The sequence below is a fragment of the Stenella coeruleoalba genome (assembly GCF_951394435.1).
Source record: "Stenella coeruleoalba genome assembly, chromosome: 1".
Lineage (NCBI taxonomy): Eukaryota > Metazoa > Chordata > Mammalia > Artiodactyla > Delphinidae > Stenella > Stenella coeruleoalba.
The window spans coordinates 18733853-18761637 of NC_137169.1; the positions used below are offsets into that span (position 1 = coordinate 18733853).

Consider the following 27785-nt stretch of genomic DNA (forward strand, 5'->3'; position numbering starts at 1 on the left):
GGGCTCAGTACCTGACCCAAGGACACATGGTTACTCGGGTCTGTCAGGCTATGACCCTGTTGCTCCTTCCTCCCATGGTGCTACAGATTCTTCTGTGCTGCGGCCTGGTGGAGACCTGATGGCTAGAAGGCTGCCCAGAGCCACTTCCTCTCCCTATACCCTCCTCCCCCGTTCCCCTTTCACCTTCTGACGGCTGAGGAGTTTGGCCTTGGACAGGGACACCAACAGAGAGTTTGTGGAGGCCCTCGGGGAAGGTGACCACGTAGGTTCCAGTCAGCTGGTTTCCCCTCTTTGTTCCGGCTCTGTCTCCCACTAGTAGGGCTCCCTCCTTCCTGGAGCCCTTTTCACATCCTTACCCACTGGACCCTCAACTCTCAATTCTAACCTTTAAGAGAACAGGGAGCCAAGAGTTTTTGGATCCGTGTTTGGCACTGAGTCAAGGCTAACTAACCTTATCCGTAGCCAAGACTTTCTAGAAGCCAGATGCGTAGTCTTGGAACGTGACGCTGATTGGTAGCAAACTTGGGAACCAGGACCCTAGAGCTCCCAGCGCCCGGCCAGAAACTCTTCCACTCATCACACTTCCTCACTCAGTCCCTCTTGTCTTGTGTGGGTGGGAAGTCCCTTTCTGTCTTGCAGTGGAGGATTGGTTCAGTTTATTCCAGAGGAGGGGAATTGCCGGAATAAAAGAGGCATTTGAAAGGAGACTAGCATGGGGTTAAGAGCTGCGTCTTGGAGTCCAACAAGTCCAGGTTCAAGGTAAGCCTCTGCCACTTACTGGCTGAGTGACCTTGAGCAGGTAATATCACCTGAGTCTCAACTTCCCCTAAACCTATTGTGCAGAGTAGATAAGATGATGCAGAATAATAGGTGGAACAGTGTCTACCTATGGTAAATTCTTGAGGTATGGTAGCTGCTGTGTATCAAGGAATCAGACTTTGGAATCCCAACAGGATGGATTGGAGACCACTGTAGACCAGAAAAACCCTCCAAATGAACAGCAAACATTGCCTGTCCTTTCGTTTCTGATGTGACTTTATCATTGTCTTCTAAAAATTAACTTTTGAATAGGGTAAGATAACTGATAGCTCATCAAAGCCGATGATGGTCATTCCACCAGAGTCAGCAAATTGGGGCTCCAGGCCCAGATCTGCCAGTGACTTTCAGGGTGACCATGTCTTGTACCACGTTGCAACCCTTTGATGTCTAGCTCCAGGCTGGGCCAAGAGCACAATTATTCCTTTTTTTGGCATATTACTCCTTTATTAGAAATTATAAATGAGGAATTATTTCAACACCTGAAGACCAAACTACAGCATAAGATTCCATAGGCTCAAGATTTTTGACATTCTGGAAAGAGTGTTCTGTAAAGTATATCCTTTCCATGGCATGGCAACATCATTCTTTTTGTGTTAAGCACTTGTTATGTGCCAGAGACAGTTTTAAGCATTTTTCCTGTGATGTTGCACTCAATCCTCATCATCCTGCATGGTGGGTGCTTTTATTAGACACATTTTATAAACAAGGAACAGTGCTAAGCACTGGGATTCCTTGTTGACCCAGAGAGTGATCCGCCAGGCCGGTCCCTGCTTCTCCTGTGCCCCCTTGGTTTAGCAGTTCCATTTAGGCTGATACTGGGAGGGGTTGGGGGCGGCCACCTGGGCTTGCTCTGTAAGTTCCTCTAACCCCAGGCCCAGGAGGCAGCTGGGAGGGGCCTTCTCTCGCCTCTCCATCTTAAGGCCCTTGATTTATAGAAGCAGAAACTTGAGGTGTGCCTCCCTCTGCATGCCCCTGGAGCAGGAAGGTTTCTGTCATCTCTCTTTCCTGTGTGATAGCTCCCTCTCCCTCCCTTTCAGAGCCCAATACCCCACACCCTGGGGCTCAGTGAGATGGGAGACACTGCCCTGGAAGAAGCCCCTGGGAGAGTGCCACCCTCGGCCTGTCTGGGTGTGGCCTGGCTGCTGTTCCCATTCTGTGTCTGAGAATGTAGGCTTGAGCTGCCGGGCAGCAGGAGGGCACTTCCTGTGGTGTGATTTGTGAAGGTCCTTGCCCACCCACCAGTCTGCCACAGTGCCTGCAATTCCACAACTAGAGCATTTTTCTGTTGTGGTAGGGATTGCCCTCTTGCACTATGGTAAAGCTGTGTGGCTTAGTGGAAAATGTGTGGCTTTGGTACTAGACAAGACTGGGTTTAAATCCTGGTTGTGTCATGGACTAGTTGGGTGATTTGGGGGCATTTTCTTATCTCCTCCAAGTCTCGGGTTTCTCCATCTGTGAACTGCAGCAAATGATCCTTACCTCTGACGTTCTTGTAAGGAGCAGAGCTGATGAGTGGAAAGGGTTCATATATAGTATAGTAAATGGCAGCTGGCATTATTCCTATGTCTCTAACATTAGAGAATCTATGAGACTCACCTAGAACGGGGGGCACCAGGGCACCAGGACACCAGTCTCAGGAGTTCTCTTTTCTCAGCCTGGCTGTCCCCAGCTTCTCCCCTACCAGTATCCTTCATACATTCTTTGTTCTAAAGTGAACATAACCAGAACTTTCCCACCTCTATGCCCTTGCTCATGATTAAGAGCATGTTCTACACCAGTGATTCACAAAGTGTGGTCCCCAAACCACCAGCATCAGCATTACCAGGGAACTTAGGGGTGGGGCCTGGAAATCTGTGTTTTAACAAGCCTTCCATGTCATTCTGTTGCAGTGGAAGTTTGAGAACGCTATTCTATATTACAGCATCATCCTGCTCAAGCTTGAATCCCCTCTGGGCCACTCACTAACCCACTAACTGGGACCTTGGGCAACTCCCTTAACTTCTCAGAGCTTCAGTTTCCTCATGTGTAAAATAGGAAAAATAATAGTACATGCCTCACAGTGTTGTTGTGAGAATTAAATGAGATAATCCATGAAAAGTACTTAGCTCAGTGCCTAAAACATGGTCAGTGTTCAATAAAGATTAGACATTATTTTCATCATCATCATCATTAATCTGTATTATGTTGCTATTCCTGGGACACTCACCCTACATATCTGAGTGATATAATCCCCCTTGCTGAGGGTTCCCAACTAAAATGTCTGCCTCCTCCAAAGAGTCTTTCCTGATCTCTTGCCTTTGGGCCTATGTGGCTTGTATTTGTCCAAGTTCTCAGCGCAGCGCCCAGGTTCTGCCTGCCTAGGGGTGCCCTGCAGCGTTCCACTCCAATTCCTGGCATCTGAGCAGCTGCTTGGGCACTCTACAATAAAAGTTGATCTGAAATGCCATTTCCCAAGACCAGGTTCTGCCTATGGGCTTCCTTGCTCTGGCTCTCTCTGTCCCTCACCACACTCTCTAAGTTGAAATGATCTCCAGTCTTCTGTGTCTTTCTCCGTCTTGAGGAGAATTTCATCAGAAGAACTCATGCTGAGTTACCTGGAAATTTTATTCTTTGCAGCTTGTCATTGTTATTTCCCATCCTTGTTACACTAATTCCCCTTGAATAAGTATCTACCATGGGAGCATTTTACTGAATCTTCTCTGAAGCCTTGCGAGGTTGGGATTACAGTCTTCATGTTGTAGATGAGGGAACTGAGGCCCCAGGTCTACAGCTTCTACATGGTAACATTTGGTGGTGACCCAAAGCATCTGGCTCCAGAGCTTGGATACATTCTACTGCTCCATCTGCCCAATGATGACAGAAGAAGCAGTTTCAAGTTTTCAAGGCTGGTAACTCTCTGAATTCCTGGGTGTTGCTCTGAGGCTGACCATTCATGGAACTTCTGCTGGGACAGCCTAAATTTGACCTTCCTTTTTTGCCTTTCAGTTTCAGATCTGTACGGCTGCTAAAGAACGACCCAGTTAACTTCCAGAAATTCCCCTACACTAACGAGGATGAGGCCTGGAAGACCTACCTTGAAAATCCCTTGACGGCGGCCACAAAGGCCATGATGAGAGTCAATGGAGACGATGAGAGCGTTGCAGCCCTGAGCTTCCTCTACGATTACTACATGGTACCTTTGCCACCTCTGGGCATGCCCCCCTCTAACTGACTGTGTGTCTTCGCTTTCAGGCCTCATGGCTCACTAGCCCACCATGACCACCCCTAGCCCCTCACCATGTTCTTTCACACCTCTGGGCCTTTGCACATGCTGTTCCCTCTGCCTGGTACCCTCCCCTTCCCCCTAGCTAAACCGTACTCTCAGCTTTGGGCCTCAGCTTCAATGTCAGCTCATTCCACCGGAGGTGAGGAAGGCTTTCTGGGGTCTCCCATTCTGTGCCTCCTCTGGGCACCCTTAGCAACCACCATCCTTTTCCTTGAAGCTATCCTTAGAAACTTGCTGTTTGTGCATTTATTCCTCCATCTCCCCCCTGACACTGAGCTCCTGTAGGGCAAGAGTCATGTCATGATCATTACTGAGCCCCTAGCACCCCATACTTCCTGCCACACATTGCTCAATACATATTGATTGAATGGATCAATGCCTTGGCCTTACACACCACAGCAATACCCCCATCTTCTTTCTGCCCCTGTACCTTAGGTCATCCCAGTTGCCCTGTCATCCCGACCTGCCTATTCTAACCTCACCACCTAGAACATGCCTTTTGCTCTTGAATCCATTCCCTTCTTTCAGGGCCCTTCCCAAGGCCCACCTTCTCTTGGAAGCCATGCTGCCACATCACCTCTCCCTCTCCTGAGTGTCTCACTGTTGTTCATACCCTCACTGCCATTATATGCATTGTAATACCTCCTGACAGACCATCTTTTATTGTTCTCTAATTGTTTCCTGGGCCTTGGCCTTGACTCTGGGAGACTTTCAGTTCCTGAGAACAGGAATTAGGCCCTCTCATATATGATGAGTGTGCTTAAACCTGTCAATAACCACAAGTACATAACACACGACATCACCCCTCTTCCAGTGCCTGTGCCAGACATTGCTAATGGATTACAAACTGTATTCTCACTGAGGGTATATGAGGACACAAAATCTTTTCCAACCTAGTACTCCAGGCAGCCACTACCCATCTGTCTGAATTGTCATACAGCAAACTTTCTTACTCTTCCTAGGCTGGGTTATTGCTCCAAGAGACTTTCCCAGATATCAGGCTGGGGGACATGAATAGCTAAATGTTGTGATAACTGAATCTGAACTTGAAGATTTAAAGCCACCTTGTAAATAAGCCATCAAATTCACAGGCCCAAGAAGTAGTTTATCTATTCTGCTACACAAAGGAAGGTAAACTCTCTGTAAATTCAGAGGCCAAGGGGGGAAGTGGCCTCAGATATGAGAAAGCCCCAAATTATCTCTCTGGCTTTGGTTCTCATCCTGGAGTAGTATGGTTACCCTACCTTACCTTCTCCCCAGCAGACTGATAACATCCTCATAGCATTTGATGGAAAAGAAATTGGAACTGACTGCCTCAGCCTGGGGACATGGTAGGAGCCAGAATTCTAGGTCTGAGCTTAAACTCCAGCCTGGGATATATAGCTTGAGGTTGGGCCGTAAAATAAAATCTAGCAGCATCTCCCCTGGGCAAGAGGCCGTTCCCAGGGCCAGAGTGGTGGGGACAGGCTCTGAAGGTGACGCTTGCAGTGGTTTATTGCAATATAGTGTTCCGGTGAGATACACCTGGCCCCCTCTTCCCATCCCAGAGCATGTTAGATTCAGAGCAGCACTGTGTATAGTAAAGACATGATCTAATGGTGTGGAAAGAGCACCAAGTTGGGAGTTCGAGACCTGTTCCTACCGCAAGCTGGCAATGTGGCTTTGGGCAATATAGTCCTAAAGGTGACCACTTACCATTCCTTACTGAATGCTGGTTACTGTGCCGGGCACTTTTCCTCATGCTCTTCCACGGGGTGAGACTAAGAACCCAGGCATTGGAGTCACTAGGCTGGGACGGAGACCTTGTTCTGGCTTTATTAGCCTCAGGGAGAAATGACCTGGATGTTCTAAGATACAACAATATTATGATCATAATCATGAAAGGTAACATTTACATAGTCCTCTCCACGTGTCAGGTGCTGGTCTAAACACTCACAACAGTCCCAGGGGTTGGTATTACTATTATTATTCCTGTTTTACAGATGAGAACAATGAGGTGCAGAAAGGTTAAGGGACGCGCAAGATCACACAGCCAATATGCGGCAGATCTAGGAACTAAACCCAATAAGTCCACACTCCTAATCACTAAGATGACAGAGCTCTCTTGCCTTCAGTTTCCTCATCCATATAATGGGGATAACATTAGTAGACATCATAGAGTTGTTATAGGGATTAGATTAGAGGACACAGAGAAGGCACATAGCACAGGGTCCAGTGCATAGGAAGTACTCCATTAAAAAACAGTGAACATTATTTTTATTAATAAATCTTCGCAATCCCTTTGAAGTAGAGTTCATAATCCCCCACTTGACATATGAAGAAACTGAATCTCAGAAAAGCACAGTCATTTATCCAGAGTCACACAGCACTTTTAAGTGGTAAAGCTAGAAATTAAGCTAGGCCTGCTTGACTCCAAATTCCATGATTCCTAACTGCTAATCTTGGGGTACTTCTCCCCACTCTGTAACTTGGGGCTCAGACTAAAAGATGGCCTGACAATTCGAAGGACTGGTGGGTTTTCTCCCAGTGACCAAGGTAGCTACCCTGCCCGGCCAAGTCCCCCGCAGGGGGTTGAGGCTCCTAACAGCCAGATCTTACCCAAGAGTTATGCATAAATCCTTGCTTCCTCTCCTCTCAGGGCCCCAAGGAGAAGCGGCTACTATCCTCCAGCACTGGGGGCCGGAACGACCAAGGAAAGAGGTGAGGCTCGCCGGCGCCACCATCTCTGGCCCTTTGCCCTTCCCCACCCCCACCTCTAGGCCCCTTATCCCCTGGGCACAGGAGGTACAGTCCCTAGGGCCCACCGTACTCTTAGGGGCCCACGAAGGCATTGTAATCTATTTTAAAGTCAGAAGAAAACAATGAATATGATCCAACCTGGGTGATATTTGTATTTATACCAATGCAACTGTAAAAGGTTTTTAAAATATTTTTATGGAGGAAGGGATCTATGAAGGCAAAAGAGAGTAGGGCCCACAAAATCATAGTGAGACCTTGCTTGAACACACAGACACACACAGACACACACACACACACACACACACACATATCCTAGGTGCCTGTAGGCCATGTGAGCTGGAGTTTACTGAAAACAAACTTCAAAGCCATAGTGGTGGAAAAGCCCTGATGGAAGCTTTTCTGTCCTAGCTCCAAAACCCTCCCTGCAGCCTCAAAGGGAGGGGACACCTATGTTCCCGTATTTCTTTCCCTTGGCTCTCTTGGGCCTCTGCCTGGCATTAGTGCCTCGGGGCACTGATGTTCCTTTTCTTGTAGAAAGCAGCCCAGGCCGTGCTCATGGCCAGATGGGCACTGGAAGGGCCCTGCCCGCTTTCTCCACTTTTCCTTTCCCCCCATTGGGCAGGGCTTCTGATGGGAAACCTTCTGGTCTCCTCTCTGCCTTTGAGAACATCCAAACTGCTAAGGCAGGCATTGCGACTCTGGCAGCTGCCTCAGGGCCCCTCCACTGCTAGAAACTGTAGGCTTTGGTTCAGGAGACTTTTCTCAAAACTAATTTTTTAAAATGTTGTTAGCTTTTCTGATTATAAAATAATACCTACTTGTTATAAAATATTCAAACTCTGTAGAAACGTATAAAGTGAAAAAGGAAGGAAGGAAGGAAGGGGAGGAGGGAGGAATGAACCGGTAGATTACATAATATACTTGTTCATCTGAAGAAAATTGTTTATAGGTGTATGACAGTTTTAGGGAAATTATGAATAGACAAGTAGAAAATTATAAAATGAAAAAACTCGTTAATATCATAATTCCAATAACAACAAAAGTTGTTCTAAGAAAAGTTATAGTAAAATATTTGACCAGCCAGGAAACAATATTTGTATAATTATAATAATTAAACTACCTATTGTTGTAACTATTTTTAAATTTAGTTTATTTTTTAAAAATAAATTTGGTGTAGTAACAAAATAAATATCCAGGGCTTCCCTGGTGGCGCAGTGGTTGAGAGTCCGCCTGCCGACGCATGGGACACGGGTTCGTGCCCCGGTCCGGGAAGATCCCACATGCCGCAGAGCGGCTGGGCCCGTGAGCCATGGCCGCTGAGCCTGCGCATCTGGAGCCTGTGCTCCACAACGGGAGAGGCCACAACAGTGAGAGGCCCGCGTACCGCAAAAAAAATAAATAAATAAAAATAAATATCCATGCTGGGGCTGGGCATTGAGAAACAGAAGTATGGTGGTGGGAATGGAAGACTGGCACAATTAAATAAGAGCACCCACTGATAATAGAATCATCTTATTATAAGGTCTGTGTGTTCACTCAGTGTCTCTGATTATGTGAATCTCTGGGCCTTATGTGTGAAAATAGTCTATCTGGCTCTTTTGACAACCAAGTGAGGACCATATGTAAAAATTCTTTGGATTCTGTAAAATTAAATGCATTAAAGACACTGTTATTTTTGCTAAAAAATAAATAAAGTAAAAAAGTAAGTTTCTTGTAATCCTACTTCCCTGCCCCCCTTAATAGTTTGGGGTATATCCTTTCAGACCTTTTTCTCAACGTACATTAACTGTACTCACAAATACCCACTCTTGCCCACACCATGGATGACTCAATACGGTTTTTTTAGTGTGGAGACATTTGACTCTGGATAAGAAATAAATAATTAAACCTTCAGTTTTTTTAATTACCAAGTACTGTAACGGATAAAGCAGACATTTGCCCCCTGAACTCTGAGCCTGTACTTGGTTCCATTCTTGACACCCTCCTCCCTGCTTATCCCTGTGACACACTGGCTTGCTGCAGTATCGTGTTTCACACATGTTGGTAAGACCTAACATTACAATGGATTAAAAGAGGTCAGTATGTCAGTGTGATGGTCACCCTCCAATCTAGCCAAGGAACCCCCGCCTCTCAGAGAGAAGAGGTGCACGCACTTATCCCTCCTGTCTCTCCTCAGGTACTACCATGGCATGGAATATGAGATGGACCTCACCCCCCTTGAAAGTCCCACGCACCTCATGAAATTCCTGACAGAGAATGTGTCTGGAGCCCCAGAGTACCCAGATGTGCTCAAGAAGAATAACCTAATGAGCTTGGAGGGGGCTGCACCCACACCGGGCAAGGCAACTCTCCTCACCCCAGGCCCCAGCAAGCTGGAAGCTGGCTCTGTGGACGGCTACCTGCTGCCCACCAGTGATGTGTATGATAATGGCTCCCTCAGCTCCTTGTTTGAGAGCATTCATGGGGTGCCTCCCACACAGCGCTGGCAGCCTGACAGCACCTTCAAAGATGACCCACAGGAGGTGAGGGCCCACCCCCACATCCCTCACAGCCTCCCTGGGTCTAGTCACACGTGTACAGAAGGAGAGAAGACAGTGAGGCGATCAGAGCTTTGGAATCCATGGGAGAAAGAGTCCTTGAGCTGAGGCAGGGCTGCCATGTACTGTTGTCCAGGTTGTACACTATACAACATTCACAGTTGTATGCAGTGGCCCTGGGCTGAGGTCCCAGCAGAACTGAATGTGGTCATTTATTTTCTCTGGATTGTGTTTCTCTGCAGTCGCTGCTCTTCCCAGATATCCTGAAAACATCCCCGGAACCCCCATGTCCAGAGGACTATCCCAGCCCCAAGAGGTAAGTCAGCCTCCCTGGACCCTTGGCCACCTGGGCAGTGGGCTGCAGAAAGACGCTACTGTCCCCAGAACAGGCATTGCCAGTGAATGAAAAGAGGGGAGTGAAGGCACATAAAAGAAGAGAGTCATTTCTACATCCCTTTCCTGGGCTGTGACAAGGACCTCAGAGCTCAGCACCCTGTTAGAAAACCAGGGTTCTGTTGTCCTAGTCGTCCCTATAACTTTGTCACCCCTCAGGGATCTCTGGTTTCCATTATTCATTATTCAGGAGGATTATGGCTCAACAAAGCCATTAAATAGAAACTCTGAAAAAGAGGAAACTGAGTCCCCAGGAAGTAAAGTGATTTACTGAGGTCACATAGTAAGGCCATAGCAGAGCCTTGGGCTTCCTGCCCTACTGCCCTTTGGGATACTCCTGCCTGGAAGCCCAGCCTCACTCTCCTCTCCCTCCTCCCTGCAGTGACTTTGAGTACACCCTGGGCTCCCCTAAAGCCATCCACATCAAATCGGGTGAGTCACCCATGGCCTACCTCAACAAGGGCCAGTTCTACCCTGTCACCCTGCGGACCCCAGCGGGCGGCAAAGACCTTGCCTTGTCCTCCAGCAAAGTCAAGGTACTTGGACAGTAGGTGCGGGGGTCGGGTCAGCCCTGCCTGCCAGGGACCCCAGGGAGAGGGTGCTGTTGTATGACTGCCCATTGCCACGGAGAGGGGGAGACTGAGCCAAAGGGCTGGGCCACTTGACCCGGGCTGGGGCAAGGGATGAGGCTGCCTGGGCCTCTTCTGAGGCTGGGGTCACAGTGACTGCTGTGTTGCAGAGTGTGGTCATGGTGGTCTTCGACAACGAGAAGGGCCCGGTGGAGCAGCTGCGCTTCTGGAAGCACTGGCATTCCCGGCAGCCCACCGCCAAGCAGCGGGTCATCGATGTGGGTGAGAGCCCGCCCGAGCCCTCCGTCCCAGTCTCCCTTCCTCTGTCTCACAACACACACACACACACACACACACACACACACACACACACACACCCCACTTAGGCCTTGCTTGCTGTGCCCCTTTTTCCCAGCCCCCTCTGACCTCTGCAGGACTTATTTCTGACTCCAGCCGCCTGCCTGGCCCCTGTCTCCAGGTCGAACGCTGTGAGGTTTGCAGGGATTTGCATCTGTTGGCTGGAAGCAATGACCTCTTTTCTGTGTTGCTTTGGGATAAACAGGACCCTGGGCACCCTAGTAGTGTCAGATAAATACACCCCTGGGATGCTGACCTGCTTGTCCCCATCAGGGGGCTTGGCCAATTGAGACACAAATGCATAAGAGTGCAGGCAGTGGGTGATTTGGAAGGCTTGAAGCACAGTGCAAGGGCAGTTCTGCCTTGGAAGCTGGAACCTTTGGGCTTTGTCAGAGGGAAGGGGACGGGGAAAGGCCTTCTGTGTGTGCCACCTTGTCCCGGGCCCCGAGATGAGTGGGAGGCACGGCCCATCCTCAGATCTCCAGGCTCTGGCTCTATCACCCTCTTCCTGGCTGTGTGACCTGTGTCACCTCCCCTTCCTGGGCCTTGGTTTCTTCAGCTGTCAATTGGGAAAACAGCAGCTGCCCTGCCTGCCTGCAGTGCTGTTTCTGCCTTGGAGCCACGTGTACTAGAGAACATAATACAAATAGGGATGATTCAGTGACTTATCTGAGAGGCCAGTTAGTAAAGTGGTTAGGAGCCTGGGCTCAGGAGACAGACAGAGCCGGACTCCAGTCCTTACTCTACCTTTTATTAGCTGTGTGACCCTGGGCAAGTGACCAAACTTCTCTGAGCTTTATTTTCCTCATGTGTAAGCTGAATATTCATAGCATTGTTGTGAGGATTAACTGAAGGCTTGCCATATTGTAAGTGTTCAATAAATGACAATAGTACTATCATTTATTTAATATGACTAGTTCAATACTAGTAGTACTGGTACTACGACTGTGACTATGGCTATTACTACCACTATTACTGCGATTACTACTACTACTACTACTGCTTTGTCTGGGGGATGTCCTAAATCACAATCCCATGAAAAGTATAAGCTCCACCACAAAACCATGAGGGCCCTGGCCTAGTTGGCAAAGTGAAGGAGTCCCTCTGGAGTTTGGACAGATCTGCTTCTCAGGCTGGACCTCAGTTTTTCCACCTGTAGCCCAGGGCACAATTACTAATTTCCTCCCTGCATTGAAGCATGGTCCTTGGGGGAGAGGATACAAGTCCCTGCCAAGAACAAGGCCCGCCCCCTAAATGACCCCTCCCCATGGGGCCCCCAAATCCCTTCCCTTCTGACTCTCCTTCTGGTCTCCTGTGGTTTCAGCTGACTGCAAAGAAAACTTCAACACTGTGCAGCACATCGAGGAGGTGGCGCACAATGCACTGTCCTTCGTGTGGAACGTCAACGAGGAGGCCAAGGTCAGTGCTGGGGCCGTGGCCAGGATGGGGCTAGGCTGCCAGGAAGTCCCCATCCTGGGAAAAGGCCTTACCTGTACCTAGGATTGTGGCAGCTGCTCCGATGAGGGCACCAGTGGAGGAGGCAGGATACATAGTGGTGGAGAAGCCAGAAACGCTAGGCCCACTTCCCAGCTCTGTGACCTTGGACACATGCCTTAGCTGAAAATTGGGGTGTAACCATAGCACCAACTGATAGGTTGGCGTGAGGATCGGGTGAGATAAGGAAAAGGTAGAGCACAGCCTGGCACATGAGCAGTGGCTGTTGTTAATTAATCCAATCCACCTATTTACCAGATAGGAAAACTAAGCCTTGTGCGTGGCCACACGGCAAGCTGCCGCTGACGCCGGGTTTCCTGACTTGTGGGCTAGTGCAGGGTGTTGCAGGAGAAGTGCTTTGGAGTCTGGTAGATGAGGGCTTAAACCCATGACCTCACTTCCTGAGCGCATAGGAAGGGAAGAATAATCTGCCTCCTAGAGCTGTGGTGGAGATCCTATGAGATCACACACGTCAAAGAGACAGGCACGATGCCAGGCCTATCGGAGAGGCCTGAGAAATGGAGCCTCTGGTGTTTTTTTTTCACACCAGTGATTAAGCCGTTTAGTGCTTGAGACCAGACTTGAAGTCACCTGTGCTGCAGTGTCCCTCTGTGTCTTGGTTTTCTGTTTGGACAAGTGGCATCATGGAAAGGGCACTAGTCTGCGTGTTGGGGACTCGAGTTGGGTAACCCTGGGCCTGTCCCTTCACCTACCTGGGCCAGACTTACCCCATCAGACCAAGGTTGGGTCTGGCTCTTGGCAAGGGCCTTTCTGGCCTAGAAAAGCTGGGGGACCTAATCCCTGTCTCCCTGGCTTGCCTCATGGGGCGGTCCAGGGTGCCTGGAGAAAATGGAGGTGAAGGGACTCTGAAAACAACAAAGGGAGGCACAAAGGCGAGGGATTATTATTATTCAAACAGACACCAGGGACTGGGGGAGGAGCTGGGGCCTCCAGTTCAGGGAGGGGGGGAATGAGTTTCGTGGGAAGGGAGAGGTGGGTTTCGGTTGGGATTTTCTCACAGCCTCTTAAGCCCCCAGGCTTGGGTCTTTCTCAGGCGTGAGCTGGGTGGGGGCTGCATTAGGGCTGAGCTGGCTGAGGGGGAGGTATGTCTGGCATGCACCTGTGGGCCTGGCCCCCCCAGCCAGGGAAGGAAGGGGGTCTGCTCAGGTACCACACCCCACCCCTACTTGTGCAAGTCAGGGTCATTTCCAAGGGAAATGCCCCAAGGAACAGGGGCCAGCCTGGAGTGGGGTCTGGCCTAGGGTCCCACGGAGGAGTCAGCAGTAGGCAATCACTAGGTGAGCTTGCCAAGTGATGCCCAACTAAGACTGACCCCAGACTGCCATCAGCTGCACATAGGCTTCGGGTTGAGACTCCAACTGTCCCACTTATAACAACAGTTACAAAATATCCAAGCCCCCTAGGTGTTCTGCCAGCCTCACAGCCACAAGAGGTAGGTTTAATTGTCCCCATTTTGCAGATAAAGAAACTGAGGCCCGTGAGATTAAAGGACTTATCCAAAGCCACATGGCTTGAGTGGCAGAGGTCTAAGTGGCCCGATGTCCAGGCTCATTCCACCATGCCGCCCTGCCCAACTCCCTGTGGAAACGTTAACAAGTCACGTCCATGCTCAGAGCCTCCATTTCCTCAGCTGTACAATGGGGGTGCCTGGTTCAGCTATGGCTAGAGCTGGTGGTTGCCGTGCACAGGGGCAGTGTCTCACTCGCTGTGGCCCAGGGCCAGCAGGAAAGCGGTCTTCTGGAGCTGGCGGGGAGGGAGATTTGGCCGTTCTCTACCTCCTTGCTCTGAGTTGCAAAAAAATGGGCTCTGGATTTTAAGCTCCTAAAGGACCCTTAGTCTCCCTCCCAGGGCCTTGATCCTTTGGGCTGCCCTTGGCAATCTAGTGGAAGCTGCATTGTCCACTGATGAAGACCTGAGCCCAAACTCCGGTTCCCTTATACATTCCCTGTGTCGCCTTGGGACAGCTGCCACCCCTCTCTGAGCATCAGTTTCCCCGTCTGTAAAAGAGAGGTGGTGATGTTTGCCTTCCAGGGGCGTTGTGAAGTTAAGGGTGACCGCCGGGCACACAGTAGGCTCCATAATTATACAGGGGGGCCTGGTGACCCGGGTCAGCTGTTTAGCTCCCTCTTCTGTCCTCAGGTGTTTATCGGCATCAACTGTCTCAGCACAGACTTCTCCTCGCAGAAGGGGGTGAAGGGTGTCCCCCTGAACCTGCAGGTCGACACCTACGACTGTGGCTCGGGCACTGAGCGCCTGCTACACCGAGCTGTCTGCCAGATCAAGATCTTTTGTGACAAGGTGGCTGCGGTGGACCCTCTGCTGGGCCCTGGGGGGGAGAAGGGCCAGCCCCTCCTGTGCATCCTCCCCAGCCATTCTGGGCGTGTCTGTCTCTGTTTCTTGCTCTCTGAATGTCTCTCCTGTGTGCTTGTCGTTCGTCTGTCTTGGTTCCTCTGTGTATATTTTCCTCTGCTCTCTGCATTTCTGTCTCTCATCCCTTCCTCTTTCTGAAGACCTCTTTCTAGATCTCTGTAAATAGTTCTTCAGGTTTCTTTTTCTCTGTGTCTGTCTGTCTTTTTCACATTTCTCATTCTTCTTATCTCTCTCCGAGTCCCTTTCTCTTTTCTGTTTCTCTCTCTGTTCCTCTCTCCCCACACCTCTCTGTCTCTCTCAATTTCTTCTTTCTCCGTCTTTCTATTTCTCTGTCTCTCATGGTCTACCTGACCTCAGGGCTGGGCTGCACTGGGCTGGGCCGAGTGCTGGTACCTTCCCATCTCCTGGTCTCACTCTGGGGAGAAAGCAACACCAGAGGGCTGGCCCACATTTAAGAGGCAAAGCAGCCAGCTCCTCCCAAGACCATTGGTGACCACCTTTCCCTTCTCCCCCACAGGGAGCGGAAAGGAAGATGCGGGATGATGAGCGGAAGCAGTTCCGGAGGAAGGTCAAGTGCCCCGACTCCAGCAACAGTGGTCAGTGGGGATGGGTCACAACGGGGCAGGGTTGGGGTTAAGGGTATAGGAGACTAGAGGGCAGTGGTCGGAGGCATAAATGGAGGGACTTCACGGCACAATGCCTTCCTTTTCCCATCAGGCATCAAGGGCTCCCTGCTATCCGGCTTCAGGGGCAATGAGACCACCTACCTGCGGCCTGAGGCAGACCTGGAGACCCCGCCAGTGCTGTTCATCCCCAACGTGCACTTCTCTGGCCTGCAGCGGCCTGGAGGGGTGAGGGTCTTGGGCTGAGAGAGGGTGGCCCCTGGGTGGGGCTGTCTTAGCACAGACCAGCAGGGAGCAACCTTTCACTCAGCCATTACAGGCCAGTTTAGATGTTGATAGGTCCTGATATCATCAAATTATCTTTACTGAATCCCAGGGAACTAAAAAAATGTATATATGGCCATGTAACTTAAGTGACCTTTTCTACTGAAGAGAAGAATGTTAATAAAGAAATGGACCTCATACCCATCGAAATGTTCACTCCTGGAGCACACACAGGGCAGGTTTCTAATATCAGGGTCCCAAGTTAGACTGTAGCCGCATCAAAGCTGGGTGGATAATAATCGTCACAGCAACACCTGTGAGCGCTCACTTTACTCCAGGCGCTGCTCTAAGTGCTTTCCACGCCTTATCTCCTTTAGCCCTCACTACCTCCCTGTGTTGCTAATACGATTCTCCCTGGATTCATGGCATGGAAATGGAGGCTTTGAGACCAAAATTACATAGGACGTGGCAGAGCCAGGATTGGGACCCAGGCAACCTGGCTTCAGAAACAGTGCCCGTTACCATGAGTTACACCCCTTCTCAACACAGGGAGCCGTTTACCAAGCACCTTGACCGGCCCGCGGTGCCGGGCCCAGCCTTTTGCTGCATTTCCCCCTCACCTCACCTGGGCAGCCCAGCCCAGCCATCCTTTGAGGTAGAGACTGTTATTCCCATTTTCCAGGCAAGGTCACTCAACAAGTCAGTGGCAGAATCAAGACCCCAGAGCCTGTCTGTGAGTTTGCTTCCATATTAAACAATCTGACTGTTGCCTTCCACTGAGCTCCCACCGTTTAGGTGGGAATGTTTGCAGAAATGGCCCTCGGTGTACGGATGTGTTCAGTGCAGTGACTTCAAACAATAAGATAGATTATGGTGCTGAAAGAGCAGCCAGTCCTGAGGTCAGCCCTGGCTCACATTCAAAGCCTCCTCTGTGTCTGCCGCACCCCCTTCGCTGCCCTGAAGTAGTTCTGTGGCCCCCACAGCCCAGGAGGCTGCATTAACCCACTCTCTCTCCCCAGCCAGAGGCCTCAAGTAGGGAGATGACCACTTGGGCTCAAAGCTCCCTGTGGGAGGAAGAAGTGGGGCGCCAGTGCTTGTGCCTGTGAGCCTGAGAGAGGGCACCAAGGGTGCGGGAAGGCAGAGAGCCCGGTTCTGAGCCACAGTTCTGCCCCCATGGTGGTCCCCCAGCGACCCTGCCGTCTCGGGGCCTGGGTGTCCTACCTCACGGGGCTGGTGATGGCTGCACCAGGTAGTACAGTGCCAGGCACACGTGAGGGTTCAGAAAGACTGCCTCTTCCCCCTCCACTTCTTTTGCCTCAGCTCCAACTACCTAGTTACGAGCTGCAGGACAGTTTGCAGTTCCAGCCCTTCTGGGCCTGCTGGGGCTCAGATGGGACTCACTGATTCTGCCACCCTTTCCTTAGCACCTCATGTGTTCACTGAGTCCTGACTCATCCAACTGGGGCTTGGTACTTCCTTTCAACTCAAGGTCTCAGCTCACTTGAGGGGACACATCTGAGCAGAATGAGCTAGAAAGCCATTGAAACTGCATTCCCCCGTATCTCCCCACAAAGATTGTTCATCCCAGAAAGCCTCCGCAGCTGAGGGCTACTCTCATCTTCCTGTATGTGATGGAAAATGTCTTTCTCTTCATTGCAGGCAGTGCCCTCAGCAGGACACGGCACCTCCAACAGGTACGGAGAGAAGCAGCCAAGGGCCTCATCTCCCTGCCTGTCCCCCCTTTACTGCTCGTAAGCTCCCAGCCTGCCCTTCCCTTTGCTGTCCCCCAAGCCAGAGGCTGGGCCCGGAGGAAGCAGCCTTGAGACTCTGCCCCCAACCCCCAAGCTAGACTCATGCTCCTTTCTCACTGAAATTGCCTGAGTTTTTATGGGTTTGTTTTATTTGAAAAGTTGGAGAATCTTTGGCGAGACACCTGCTTGTAAAATGGGAAAGAGAAAGCCTCTGAGATGGTGGTACAGATTCGGAGAGTAGGGAGGGGAGCTGTGTGGGAGGACTTAGGGGAATCAACCCCATGTCCCCTCCCCCCACACCCACCAGCCTCCAGGAGGCCAAGGGGGTGGCCAGGGCCCCTTGGCCCTTCAGCCCAGGATGGACCTCCACGTCCTTCCCTCTGTCAGCCACAGTCCCTTCACCTCTTCAAGCCTCAGCTAGAAATCTGTCAAAGGAGGAAAATGGCCTCATGAGAATGAGGCAGATATGAGAAGCGGCATGTAACAGAATCTTTGTAAATGGGAAAGTACTTTATGAAGATCGTGTATTGTTGATATAGGTCTCCTCCTTATAAACAAGAAGTACTTTTCATAAGGTTCTTTCACACCAAATTATGTCACTTATTACCTCACAACAGTCCCAGTGAGTCAGGCAAGCAGAGGTTATTGCTCCACTTTATAGATGAGGAAACTGAGGCTCAGAGGAAGTGAAATGACTTGTCCAAGGTCACACAGCTTTTAGGAAGCAGAGGCAGGCTGGAAGCTAAGTCTGACTCACTCTAAAATCCACAAGCCTCCCTCCTCCCACTGACTCACGTCCAACTTGATTCTTTCAAAAAAGAATACTATTGATGATGAAACAATAGTCCATATTTATGGAGGGCCTGCCATGTGTCACACACTGTTCTAAAAGCAGGGTGCATTATCTCCTTCAACCTCACAACTTTATGCAGCACCCTGCTATAGGTGGGGACACTGAGGGGCTGTCACCCTGCTAGTGAGGGGCAGGGCTGGGATTCAAACCCATGCAGTCCAACTCCAGAACCTGCTCCTGTAACCTCTGTCCCACTGCTTTGTGCCCACCCTCATAGGGTCTTCTTCACCTCTGGGGCCCCTCAGACTCTGGGTTCCTCACAGGTCTCTCCCTGCCATCCCCACAGGCTGCCTCTGAAGCGTACCTGCTCACCCTTCACCGAGGAGTTTGAGCCTCTGCCCTCCAAACAGGCCAAGGAAGATGATCTACAGAGAGGTAGCCTCACTCCCACCCCGTCTGTCCTCTGACCCCAGCCCCAGCCCTCCATGAGGCCTCCCCAAAGCCTCAGACTGATTCTGGTCCAGGCAGCCAGGGCAGCGCCCACCCCAGTGGGGAGAGCTCGAGGGGCTGCTTTACTCCCTGGAGTTTGGGCCTGGGCCAGGATTTGAGTGAGGGGTGGAGCGGGTAAGGAGGGCATCCAGGGTGCTTGGAGGGACAGCCACGGAGCTGGGGGGCTTCTGCCTCTGACCTTGTTTGAACGTGGGCGTCCTGGGGCAGCTGGTAAGGCAACAGGCTCATGATGTTGGGCAGGTCCTCCCCACTTTCTCTGATGGGGGTAGGAGTGGGGTGGGTTTTCAATACCTGGCTTTCTGTCTTTGACACAGTAAGTCTGTGACTTCCTGAGAGAGGGGTGCTCTAGCTGACCATCAGGAAGAAACCAACCAGCAAGCAAGATCAGAAGCTTCCAGCAGCCTGGAACTGAGCCTTGCACCCCACTTGGTGTTCTATCAGTACTGCCCACAACAACTCTGTGAAAGAGTGGGTGGAGCTGTCTCCATTTTCCATCTGGAAAAAATGAGGCTCAGTGATCTTAAAAGAACTCCTTCAGGGTCACAGAGCTGGCAGGTGGCAGAGCAGGGATTCAAACCCACCAAAATCAGCAAAGTCTGAGCAAGTGTGTGGGACCCGCAGAGCCAGGTGGGGTGTTTCCCAGCTGGGTACACACCCTCAGCAAGGATTTGCTCTTTTTGCAGAAATCAATCTTAGGTTACAAATAATATTTTTTAAGATTCTCCCACCCCCAGATGTTCCCTTACACCACTAAAAGCCACCCCTTTGCTTCTCAGTGCTGTTGTACGTGCGGAGAGAGACTGAGGAGGTGTTTGATGCCCTCATGTTGAAGACCCCGGACCTGAAGGGCCTGAGGAGTGCGGTAAGAGGCCTTGTGGACCCTGGCCGTGGCCCTCTCTGCACTCCCATCTCCCCCGACTCTTCGCCATATAGTTCCGATTTCCCACAGGAAGACTCTGGGAAGGAATATGCTGGAACGCTGGCTTTCTGGTGGCCCATCCGTCCCACCCATCTGAGGGCGCCTGTGGGGCCCGGCTGGTGGAGGTGTGCCTCTGAGATGTTATCTCCCAGCCAGAACCCGGGCTCCACCCTGGGAGTCGCACACACCATAAATCCTCCTTAATCTGATGGCTGCTGTCTGACAGGCCAGAGCTTTTTGTTGGCTTTGCAAACCTGTTTCTATTTTAATGGGAATGAAACCCCAAAAGGCCAGGCCCCAGAGATACCCTTTTTTCTTTCCCAGAGGGCCTCATTCCTCCAGCTTGTGGTTGGACGGGGGGCGCTGGCTGGGGCGGCTGAAGGTGGTGTCTGGGCAAGGAGACCTTCCCCAACCCCCCAAACCGCCAGAGAGCAGGTGAAACAGCCCCGAACAAAATCCACAGCAGCTTTGTGGTTCAGCTAAAAACTGAGCAAACACAGCCTCCGCCAGGGCCAGCTGTGTTTCAAGGTCGAACCACACAGAAAAGCCAGCTGGTTCTAAGATGTCAGGTTGGGGAAGGGAAAATGAATCAAGTGATAACATAGCTATCTTTTATTGAAGCCCCACTACGTGTCAGGCATCTTGTCAGGCGTGCTGCATTCGCTAGCTCACCATATTCTCTTAACAGCCCTGAGAAGTGGGTGCTATTAGGTCAGGTGACTTGCCAAGGTAACTAGAAGTGACAGAGCTGAGGTTCCAGCCCAAGCTCTCTCCACTCGGCTGTGTTATCCTGTTCTCTTCACATAGCATCAGCCCTGCTTGGCACCAGCCCCAGGAAGTTGGGCTCGCAAAAGGCCATTAATGTCACTTGAATATAGACTCAGAATCTTTGGGTTGGACAGTACCTTAAAGGGTCAGCTCCCACCTGGTGCCCCAGCTCTCTCCTCAGTGACTCTTCCAAGCGGGTGCCCACTCTTGACTTGCATACTTCAGGGGTGGAGAGCTCATCGCTTGGGGACAGCCATACAATGCAGTTGTCTTGGTACAACATATAGTTAGAAAGCTCCTAAGTTCTTGCTTAGACTGACTTGAGATCTTCCTGATAGCCTCTAGCCACATTGCCTGCCATTAAGATAAGTAGTCTAAGAACTTTTCTTGCCTGGAGAGATCTCTGTCAAGGCAGAGACCAGTTGAGGAGCTGAATCGGCTCCTCTTCCTGAAAGGCCCAGAGAGGACAACCTCAGCCTGAAGCTTGTTGCTTGCCGCTCCCTGCAGCTCCAAGGCAGCCAGCAGTACTAACCAGCGGCATTTGACCGAGCTTTCCCCAGGGATGGCGCTGGGCCGGGCCCTTGACGTAAGCGTCTCAATTCCTGTGCAGAACCACCTGTGTGTACATCCCATCATGGCGCCCATTTTACACATGAGGAAACTGAGGCTCCATGAAGTAAGGTGACTTGTTCAGAGTTCTGCAACCCCAGGTGGTGGAACTGGAACCAGACCAGTTCTGTCCGCCCCACAGGAGACTTCAGGAGGTCTGGGGAGAAATGGGCTGACTCTGTGTGAGCTCAGCCAGGTTGCTGAGGCCTCTGAGCTGCAATTTCCTCACTTGTAGACTAAGCTCCAATGTTCTGGGATGTGATGGGGGCAGGAAATCTGGGTTCTAGGCTAGGCCTTGGGTGCATACCTTATCTTCTTCGAGTTCAGCACCCTCACCCATCAGATGGGGTAAATAATTCCTGCTAGAAAGGGAAAGTGTTTGGGTTATCCACCCCTCCCCCCACAGCAGGACAGGAGCATCCCTGTCGCACCACTTCTGAAGTAATAATGACCATTTATTTGAGTACTGACATTTATTTAGTACATACCAGGAACTGTCCTAAGTGTTTTACATAGACCAATTCATTTAATTCTGTCAACAACCCTATGAGCTAGGCACCATTTCCATCTCCACGAGTGGTTTGCACAGCTGGTCAGCTAGCTGGTGAGTGGGGAGCTCCCAGCACTGGAAAAATCCAAATGTCTGATGATAGGCAAGGATTGAGGGAAATGGCAGATGACCTTTGGAATAGTTTACAACCACCAAACATGCTGTTGGTCAAGAGTTTGTCGTGATATGGGAAGGCTTATAACATACAATGATAAGTAAAACTATCTACGTGGAATATAAAAATACCCGTGTACATGGCCAAAAGACAGGAAGGAATACACTCAGATGTTATTAGTGTTTATCTCTGGGATACAGGATTATGGATGAGTTATAATTTTCTTCACTGTATTTTTCTACAATATGGGTATATATTTTATAATCAGGAAATTAAAAGTCATGACAGAAAAGACTGGTATAAACCCAGTTTTGGCCGCAGATGGTGAATCTCCTGTCATTCTCTTCCAGATCTCTGAGAAGTATGGGTTCCCTGAGGAGAACATTTACAAAGTCTACAAGAAATGCAAGCGGGGGTAAGTGCCCAGCACAGCTCTCCCTCCTCACACCCCCACCCTGCCCCTTTCCCTCTAAAACGTTGGCTCAGGGAGCTCCCAGAAGGTTCGCCCTGCCTGGCAGAGGCCTGCTGCTCGGAGCTGAGCTGTGTTTGTACTTGGCTTTGTGGAGAGGTAGAGGCGATGTGGAGTTGGGGTGGAGAGTGCCCTATCAGGCCAAGGCCACCTGCAGAGACCAGACACTGATCACTGTTGGGAAGGAAAGGAGTGGGAGCCGGATGCAAGGGTCTTTATACGCCACCTACTCAGGGGGAGAGGGAAGCACAGGGCCACATGTCAGGAATAACCAAGGTAACCAAGTCATTTGACTATAATGGTAATGATGAGGGTGACGACTATCTTCACTTAACCACCTACTACGTGCCACATACTAGGCTAAGCTTATCTCATTATCTCATTTAACCCTCATGGGTTAAACCCTCATTTAACCCATACCGTGAGGTAGATACCATTACACACATTTTACAGATAGGGAAGTTGAGGCTCAGAGGTGATAAGCAATGTTCAGAGGGGCAGGAGCAGTGGAGGAAAGACACAGAAGCAGAAGGGCCCAGCAAAGTTGCTACCGGCTGAATCAGAGGGTCCGAGAAAGAAATGGCTGGCGATGAGTCTGGGAAAGGAACTGTGATTGGATGTCATTTTTTTTTTTTAATTTATTTTTGGCTGTGTTAGGTCTTCATTCCTGTGCAAGGGTTTTCTCTAGTTGCGGTGGGCGGGGGCCACTCTTCATTGCGGTGTGCGGGCCTCTCACTATCGCGGCCTCCCTTGTTGCGGAGCACAGGCTCCAGATGCGCAGGCTCAGTAGTTGTGGCTCATGGGCCCAGTTGCTCTGCGGCATGTGGGATGCTCCCAGACCAGGGCTCGAACCCGTGTCCCCTGCATTAGCAGGCAGACTCTCAACCACTGCGCCACCAGGGAACCAGGGAAGCCCCCTGGATGTCATTTTGAGGGAGCCCAGCCAGGGATGCTCCACAGGCCTCCTCCATCTTCAAGTCTGGATGAGGCAGGAGGGAGTAAAGCTTTACCTTCCAGGGGGCTGGGCAGTGACTGCCACCTGCCACGGGCTCCAGAGGATTAGTGCTAAGGACCACAGTAGCCTTTGCTCTCTGCCCAGGAGATCTCTCCTTGGCAGGGGTGGCATGGGGGGGTGGAGTTGGAGGGCCACGTGCTGACGGCCCTCCCAGGCTTCCACCCCCCGTCAGAGCCAGTGAGCCGGGCCTCTGCAGCCCTTGCTGCCTAGGTCGCTTCACCAGCCCAGCATGGGGGCCCCCGTGCAGTGAGGAATCGTGACTGCCATTACCTGCCTAGAGGACCCTGGACTAGGGCCCTGGGAAACACGCCCAGCCCCTCCCCGCCCCCGAACAGCTCGGACTGACCCTCCAGCTCCGGACAGCCTGAGACTAAGTCCCGCGGCTCTTCCTGGAAGGTGCTCAGGCTTTGCCCTGGGGCTACTGTCTGTGGCTCTTCTTTCAGGGGACTGCACAATGAGGCATGTTTTGTACTCAAGCTGAGGGCCATCCAGTCAGGCCCAGGGGCCACCTCCTTCCTCACAGACAGGCCTCCTTCCCTCCCCTTTTTGGCTCCCACCCAGCCTCCCATAGAAGGGCCGGCGGTCGGGGGAAGGTGTGCAGCCCTGCAGCCCCTGGGAAAGGATCGTTTGGTTTTGGTTGTATGAATGTCTAGGGTTCTTTGTGTATTTTTTTCCTTCCAAGTTTCGGTTTCAAACTGGGAACTGGAGCTCACATGCTCTGTGGAGCGGAATCCACCTCATAGCGGAGGGCAGGCTCTGCTTTGCCCAGACAAGCCCAGCCCCACTTCCCCTTTGGTGCCAGTGTCCACACCCCCTGGCTGCCACCCCACCTGCCACTGCCGTCCTCTCTTCCAGTTCCCACCTCAGGCTGCGCTGAGGGGCTGGGAAATGCCTTGTGTGTGATTGCGTACAAAGAAGCCCCAGAGCCCCACTGGCGGAGCTGCAAGTCTTTCCCTTAAGCCCCAGCCAGATATTTCAACTATAATGATAATAACTTCCATTTGTGGAGCACTTCCTACATGCCACGCGCTGGGTTAAGGAACTCCCAAGCATCATCTCGTTGACCATTTGAATTTGGTATGATTATTTCTACAGATGAGGAAACTGGGGTTCGGGATAGTCCCAGGGTTACAAAGCTAGTAATGGCAGGAGCAAGCATGGCCTGTCTAAAGCCCGTGCGCGCACCCACTGTTTCATCTTGCCTCCTGCTCGTTCCCTTGACCGCTAAGCAATGTGCAAATACAGGCTGTGGCCAGGCCAGCCGATTTATATTTGCCCAGCTCTACAGCCCAGGGCATCACCCAGCGGCCCTTCAGAAGCACCCACACCCCATACACACCCCAGCTATGAAACCTCAGGCCTAGGATTGTCTGCGATGCCTAAATGAGAAGAATCCCCCAAAAAACCTGTTGGGAGAGCAGAGGCAGGCTCATCTGCTGCTTCCCTCATCTGAGGAACAGGAAACTGTAATCACTGGCTTCGTTTATTTTCACAGAACCCTCCAGAAAGTCCTCTGGACAAAGGTAGATACAATCAGCTTTACAAGCACCACTGAGTGTGCTTGAAAGATTAACAAATACATTGTTTTTGCTGGCGGCTGGCCAGGGGTTCTATGCGAACTAGGACAGAAGACAGCCAGAAGCTGGCAAGTGACAGGAGGCCCCCATTCTGGGACAGCGGCTCCTGACAAGCCCCTGCCTCTAGGGCCCGGTTGTCATTGACCTCTGAGAGGAACGGGTCTGTGGGCCTGTGTGGGATCCCCTGTGCGCGGGCGTGCGCTCCGGGCCTTCTGGGAGGCCCTGCCTGAGAGTAGGCCTTCAAGTTAGTGCACGTAGGGCGCTCAGTAAATGCCACTGTAGGAGACGAACAAAAGCACCATCACCGACAAAGCGCCCACCCCTCTGCCGCAGCCCTGGTCTCCTCTGGTCTGTTCCCAGCCGGCAGCTCCCAGACAAAGATCCCTCTGTGAAATGAAGGCACTGCACACAGGACCCAGGGAAGCAGGATCTTATAATTAGATGCTGGCAGTCAGCACCCAGGCCTTGGAGCCTGAGCCCAGACCTCCTTCCAGAAAGCAGCGGCTGCTCGGTGCCACTGCAGAGACGACTGGACATGGGCCGCAGGCTTCAGCCTACTGCTGTCTCCATCACACCTCCTGGTCTGGGGGATGCGGGGTGGGGGGACAAAGCCACTGCCTCTCCTGGGGTCCCCGGGGAAAGCAGACGGCTGGCTACCTGCCAGGAGTAGTAGTCTGGGATTCTCACCGCCCTCCCTCCCGTCCCACTTAAATAATCTTGCCTTATCTTGAACTCTTCCCCAGCCCTGGATTTTCCCTTCCTTTTATATGCCACTCCCTAACTTATAATTACAGGGTTTTGGGTTTTGTTGTTGTTTTTCTAAAAAAATGATGCAGTGGAAAGAGACAAAAGTCCAGATTCAAATTCCAGTTCTGCCGTCTCTTAACTGTGTGATCCCAGGCAAATGACTTTGCTCAGCTGCCCCGTCTGTGAACCGGGCTAATACGGTTATAAGGACCCATTTTCCCGGGCCCGAGTAGATTCAAAACTCCTGGAGGGCGGGACCTAGGATCTCTATGTGGCCCTTGTTTTTGTTTGGAGCAAGGTCTTGAACATGGAAAGACCTCAGCAGATGCTGGTGAAGTGGATGGAGGGGTGGATGGAGGAAAACACCTGCCCCATTACAAAGAGGAAGCTGCTGTGCTCAGGTCAGGTCACAGCCCGGTGGGTCCTTCACTGGGGAGGCAGCTCCTAGAGGGGTGCCCTTGGCTACACTATGGCTTTGACCCTCTGCAGAGGGCCACACCCACAGAGGCTCTGTCCCTCTCAGGTTGGCCTAGGTCCTTGCCTGAAGACTGTGGGGGGAGAGAGCCAAGCCCCTCAAGTCCACGATGCCATCCCTGAGATTTCAGCTTCCTGGGGTGAAACCGAGGGGGCCTTGCGTGGCACCTGCTTGTGGGTCAGGCGGGCACATCTGAGTGCCACATCGCAGCCTCCTGCTGAACCCAAACCTCACGGGTCCACCCGCCATGCCTGCTGCACTTGAACTCACTCCGCGTCCGAGTGGTCGGTCTGGCCTGGTGACTAAGGCGCACTGCGCTGGTTGTGTCCACGCTCGTGTGTGTGAGGAGAGGCAATCTGGTGCAGTAGGTGGGCGTGGCTGCCAGCAGGCCTGGGTTTGAGTTGGGCTCGGCCACTGGGAATTGTGTCCTTCCCTGTAAAGTGGGACAGTGAGTGCCCACCTTGTGGGTTGTTATGAGGGTCAGAGAGAAAGTCCAAGAGGTGCCTGAAGTGCTGGGGGCGCCCGATAGGTAGCAGCCATTACTGTCCCCCTTTACTCAGAGGCCCTGTAAACAAGGGGCCCAGCCCATTCTACACACACCTTCTCTTCTCTTCCAGAATCTTGGTCAACATGGACAACAACATCATTCAGCATTACAGCAACCACGTCGCCTTCCTGCTGGACATGGGGGAGCTTGACGGCAAGATTCAGATCATCCTTAAGGAGCTGTGAGCCCTGGGCGCCCACAGCCTCAGACCTCTTGAAGTGGACCCCAGGCGAGGAGCCAGCTGGGAAGTGGCCCCGCGCCACACACAACCTCTCCGCATGCCTCAGTGCTGTTACTTGAATGCCTTCCCTGAGGGAAGAGGCCCTCAAGTCACAGACCCACAGACGTCAAGGCCAGGAAGGGACCTGGGAGGTGTCCTGATCCGAACCCTCATCTCGTGCTTGAATCTATTCTCTGAACTTCCGGCCAGGGCCTGCCCAGCCAGAGACAGTGTCATGTTGGTTAACAAGCCCAGCAGGCTGTTTCCTCCTCGGAAGACCTTCTCTACAGCCCCTCTCCTGCGGGCTGCCGTTCGGATGGGGGAAGTGGGCCCTGTCTCCCCAAGCTGACTTCACTCTTCCCGTTCTTGACTCTTCCATCAACTTCAGACCAATGAGTCCTCACCCTTTGGTCAGTTGTTAACTTGAAAACACTTGATTTCTAGTGCAAATGACTTTTGAAAGACACTGTAGTGGATATACTCTCCTCATAGATGTACTTCCTCAACACCAGACAGCAGTCAGAGCCGGCCGACTGGAACGAAGTGGCCTCGGTGTAAGACGACCGCCGTGCCTGCTCACTACTGTACACATTTCTTATTTACAATTTTCGTTTATGTTTTATATATATAAGTATATATTGTGTATATAGGCAACATTTTATATTTTTCATGGATATGTTTTTATCATTTCAAAAAATGTGTATTTCACATTTCTTGGATTTTTTTTTAGCTGTTATTCAGTTATGCATTTTGTATACTCGTATGGTATTTAGTAATAAAATTCTACGTATGTATTACTTCAAATGCTACACTAGTTCCTTTTGTGAAAGTCTTCCAGAAGGAGAGGGTGAAAGCAAACAAGGCCTCCCTCCTTCTCTATCCTGTAAGTGGTTTGCCTCGAACTTGAAGGGTGCTGGTAAGTGCTGGGCCCTGGTGAAGCAGAGATGCCGCCATGGAAGGCGGCCGAGTCCTGATGCCCAGCCTGTCCTGTGCGGCCCGTCCTGTGCGGCCCGTCCTGTGCGGCCCGTCCTGTGTGGCCCGTCCTGTGCGGCCCATCCTGTGCGGCCCGTCCTGTGCGGCCCGTCCTGTGTGGCCCGTCCTGTGCGGCCCGTCCTGTGTGCTGTCCTGTGTGGCCCATCCTGTGTGGCCCATCCTGTGTGGCCCGTCCTGTGTGGCCCGTCCTGTGTGGCCTGTCCTGTGTGGCCCATCCTGTGTGGCCCGTCCTGTGCGGCCTGTCCTGTGTGGCCCGTCCTGTGTGGCCCATCCTGT

General features: G+C 51.6%; 1 protein-coding gene across 1 annotated transcript; it reads left to right on the forward strand.

The window, feature by feature from the left end:
* Window positions 1-673: 673 nt before the first annotated feature.
* GRHL3 (grainyhead like transcription factor 3) lies at window positions 674-26481 on the forward strand (the record flags this gene model as incomplete). The annotated part of the gene is made up of 16 exons (XM_079942028.1): window positions 674-759; window positions 3805-3991; window positions 6723-6784; window positions 9000-9345; window positions 9603-9676; window positions 10136-10289; window positions 10493-10604; window positions 12004-12098; window positions 14334-14492; window positions 15082-15160; window positions 15282-15415; window positions 17111-17145; window positions 18342-18430; window positions 19282-19367; window positions 21817-21881; window positions 26367-26481. Exons 1-16 carry the CDS (start codon window positions 713-715, stop codon window positions 26479-26481), a joined length of 1839 nt encoding a protein of 612 aa, XP_079798154.1. The 5' UTR covers window positions 674-712.
* Window positions 26482-27785: the final 1304 nt, after the last annotated feature.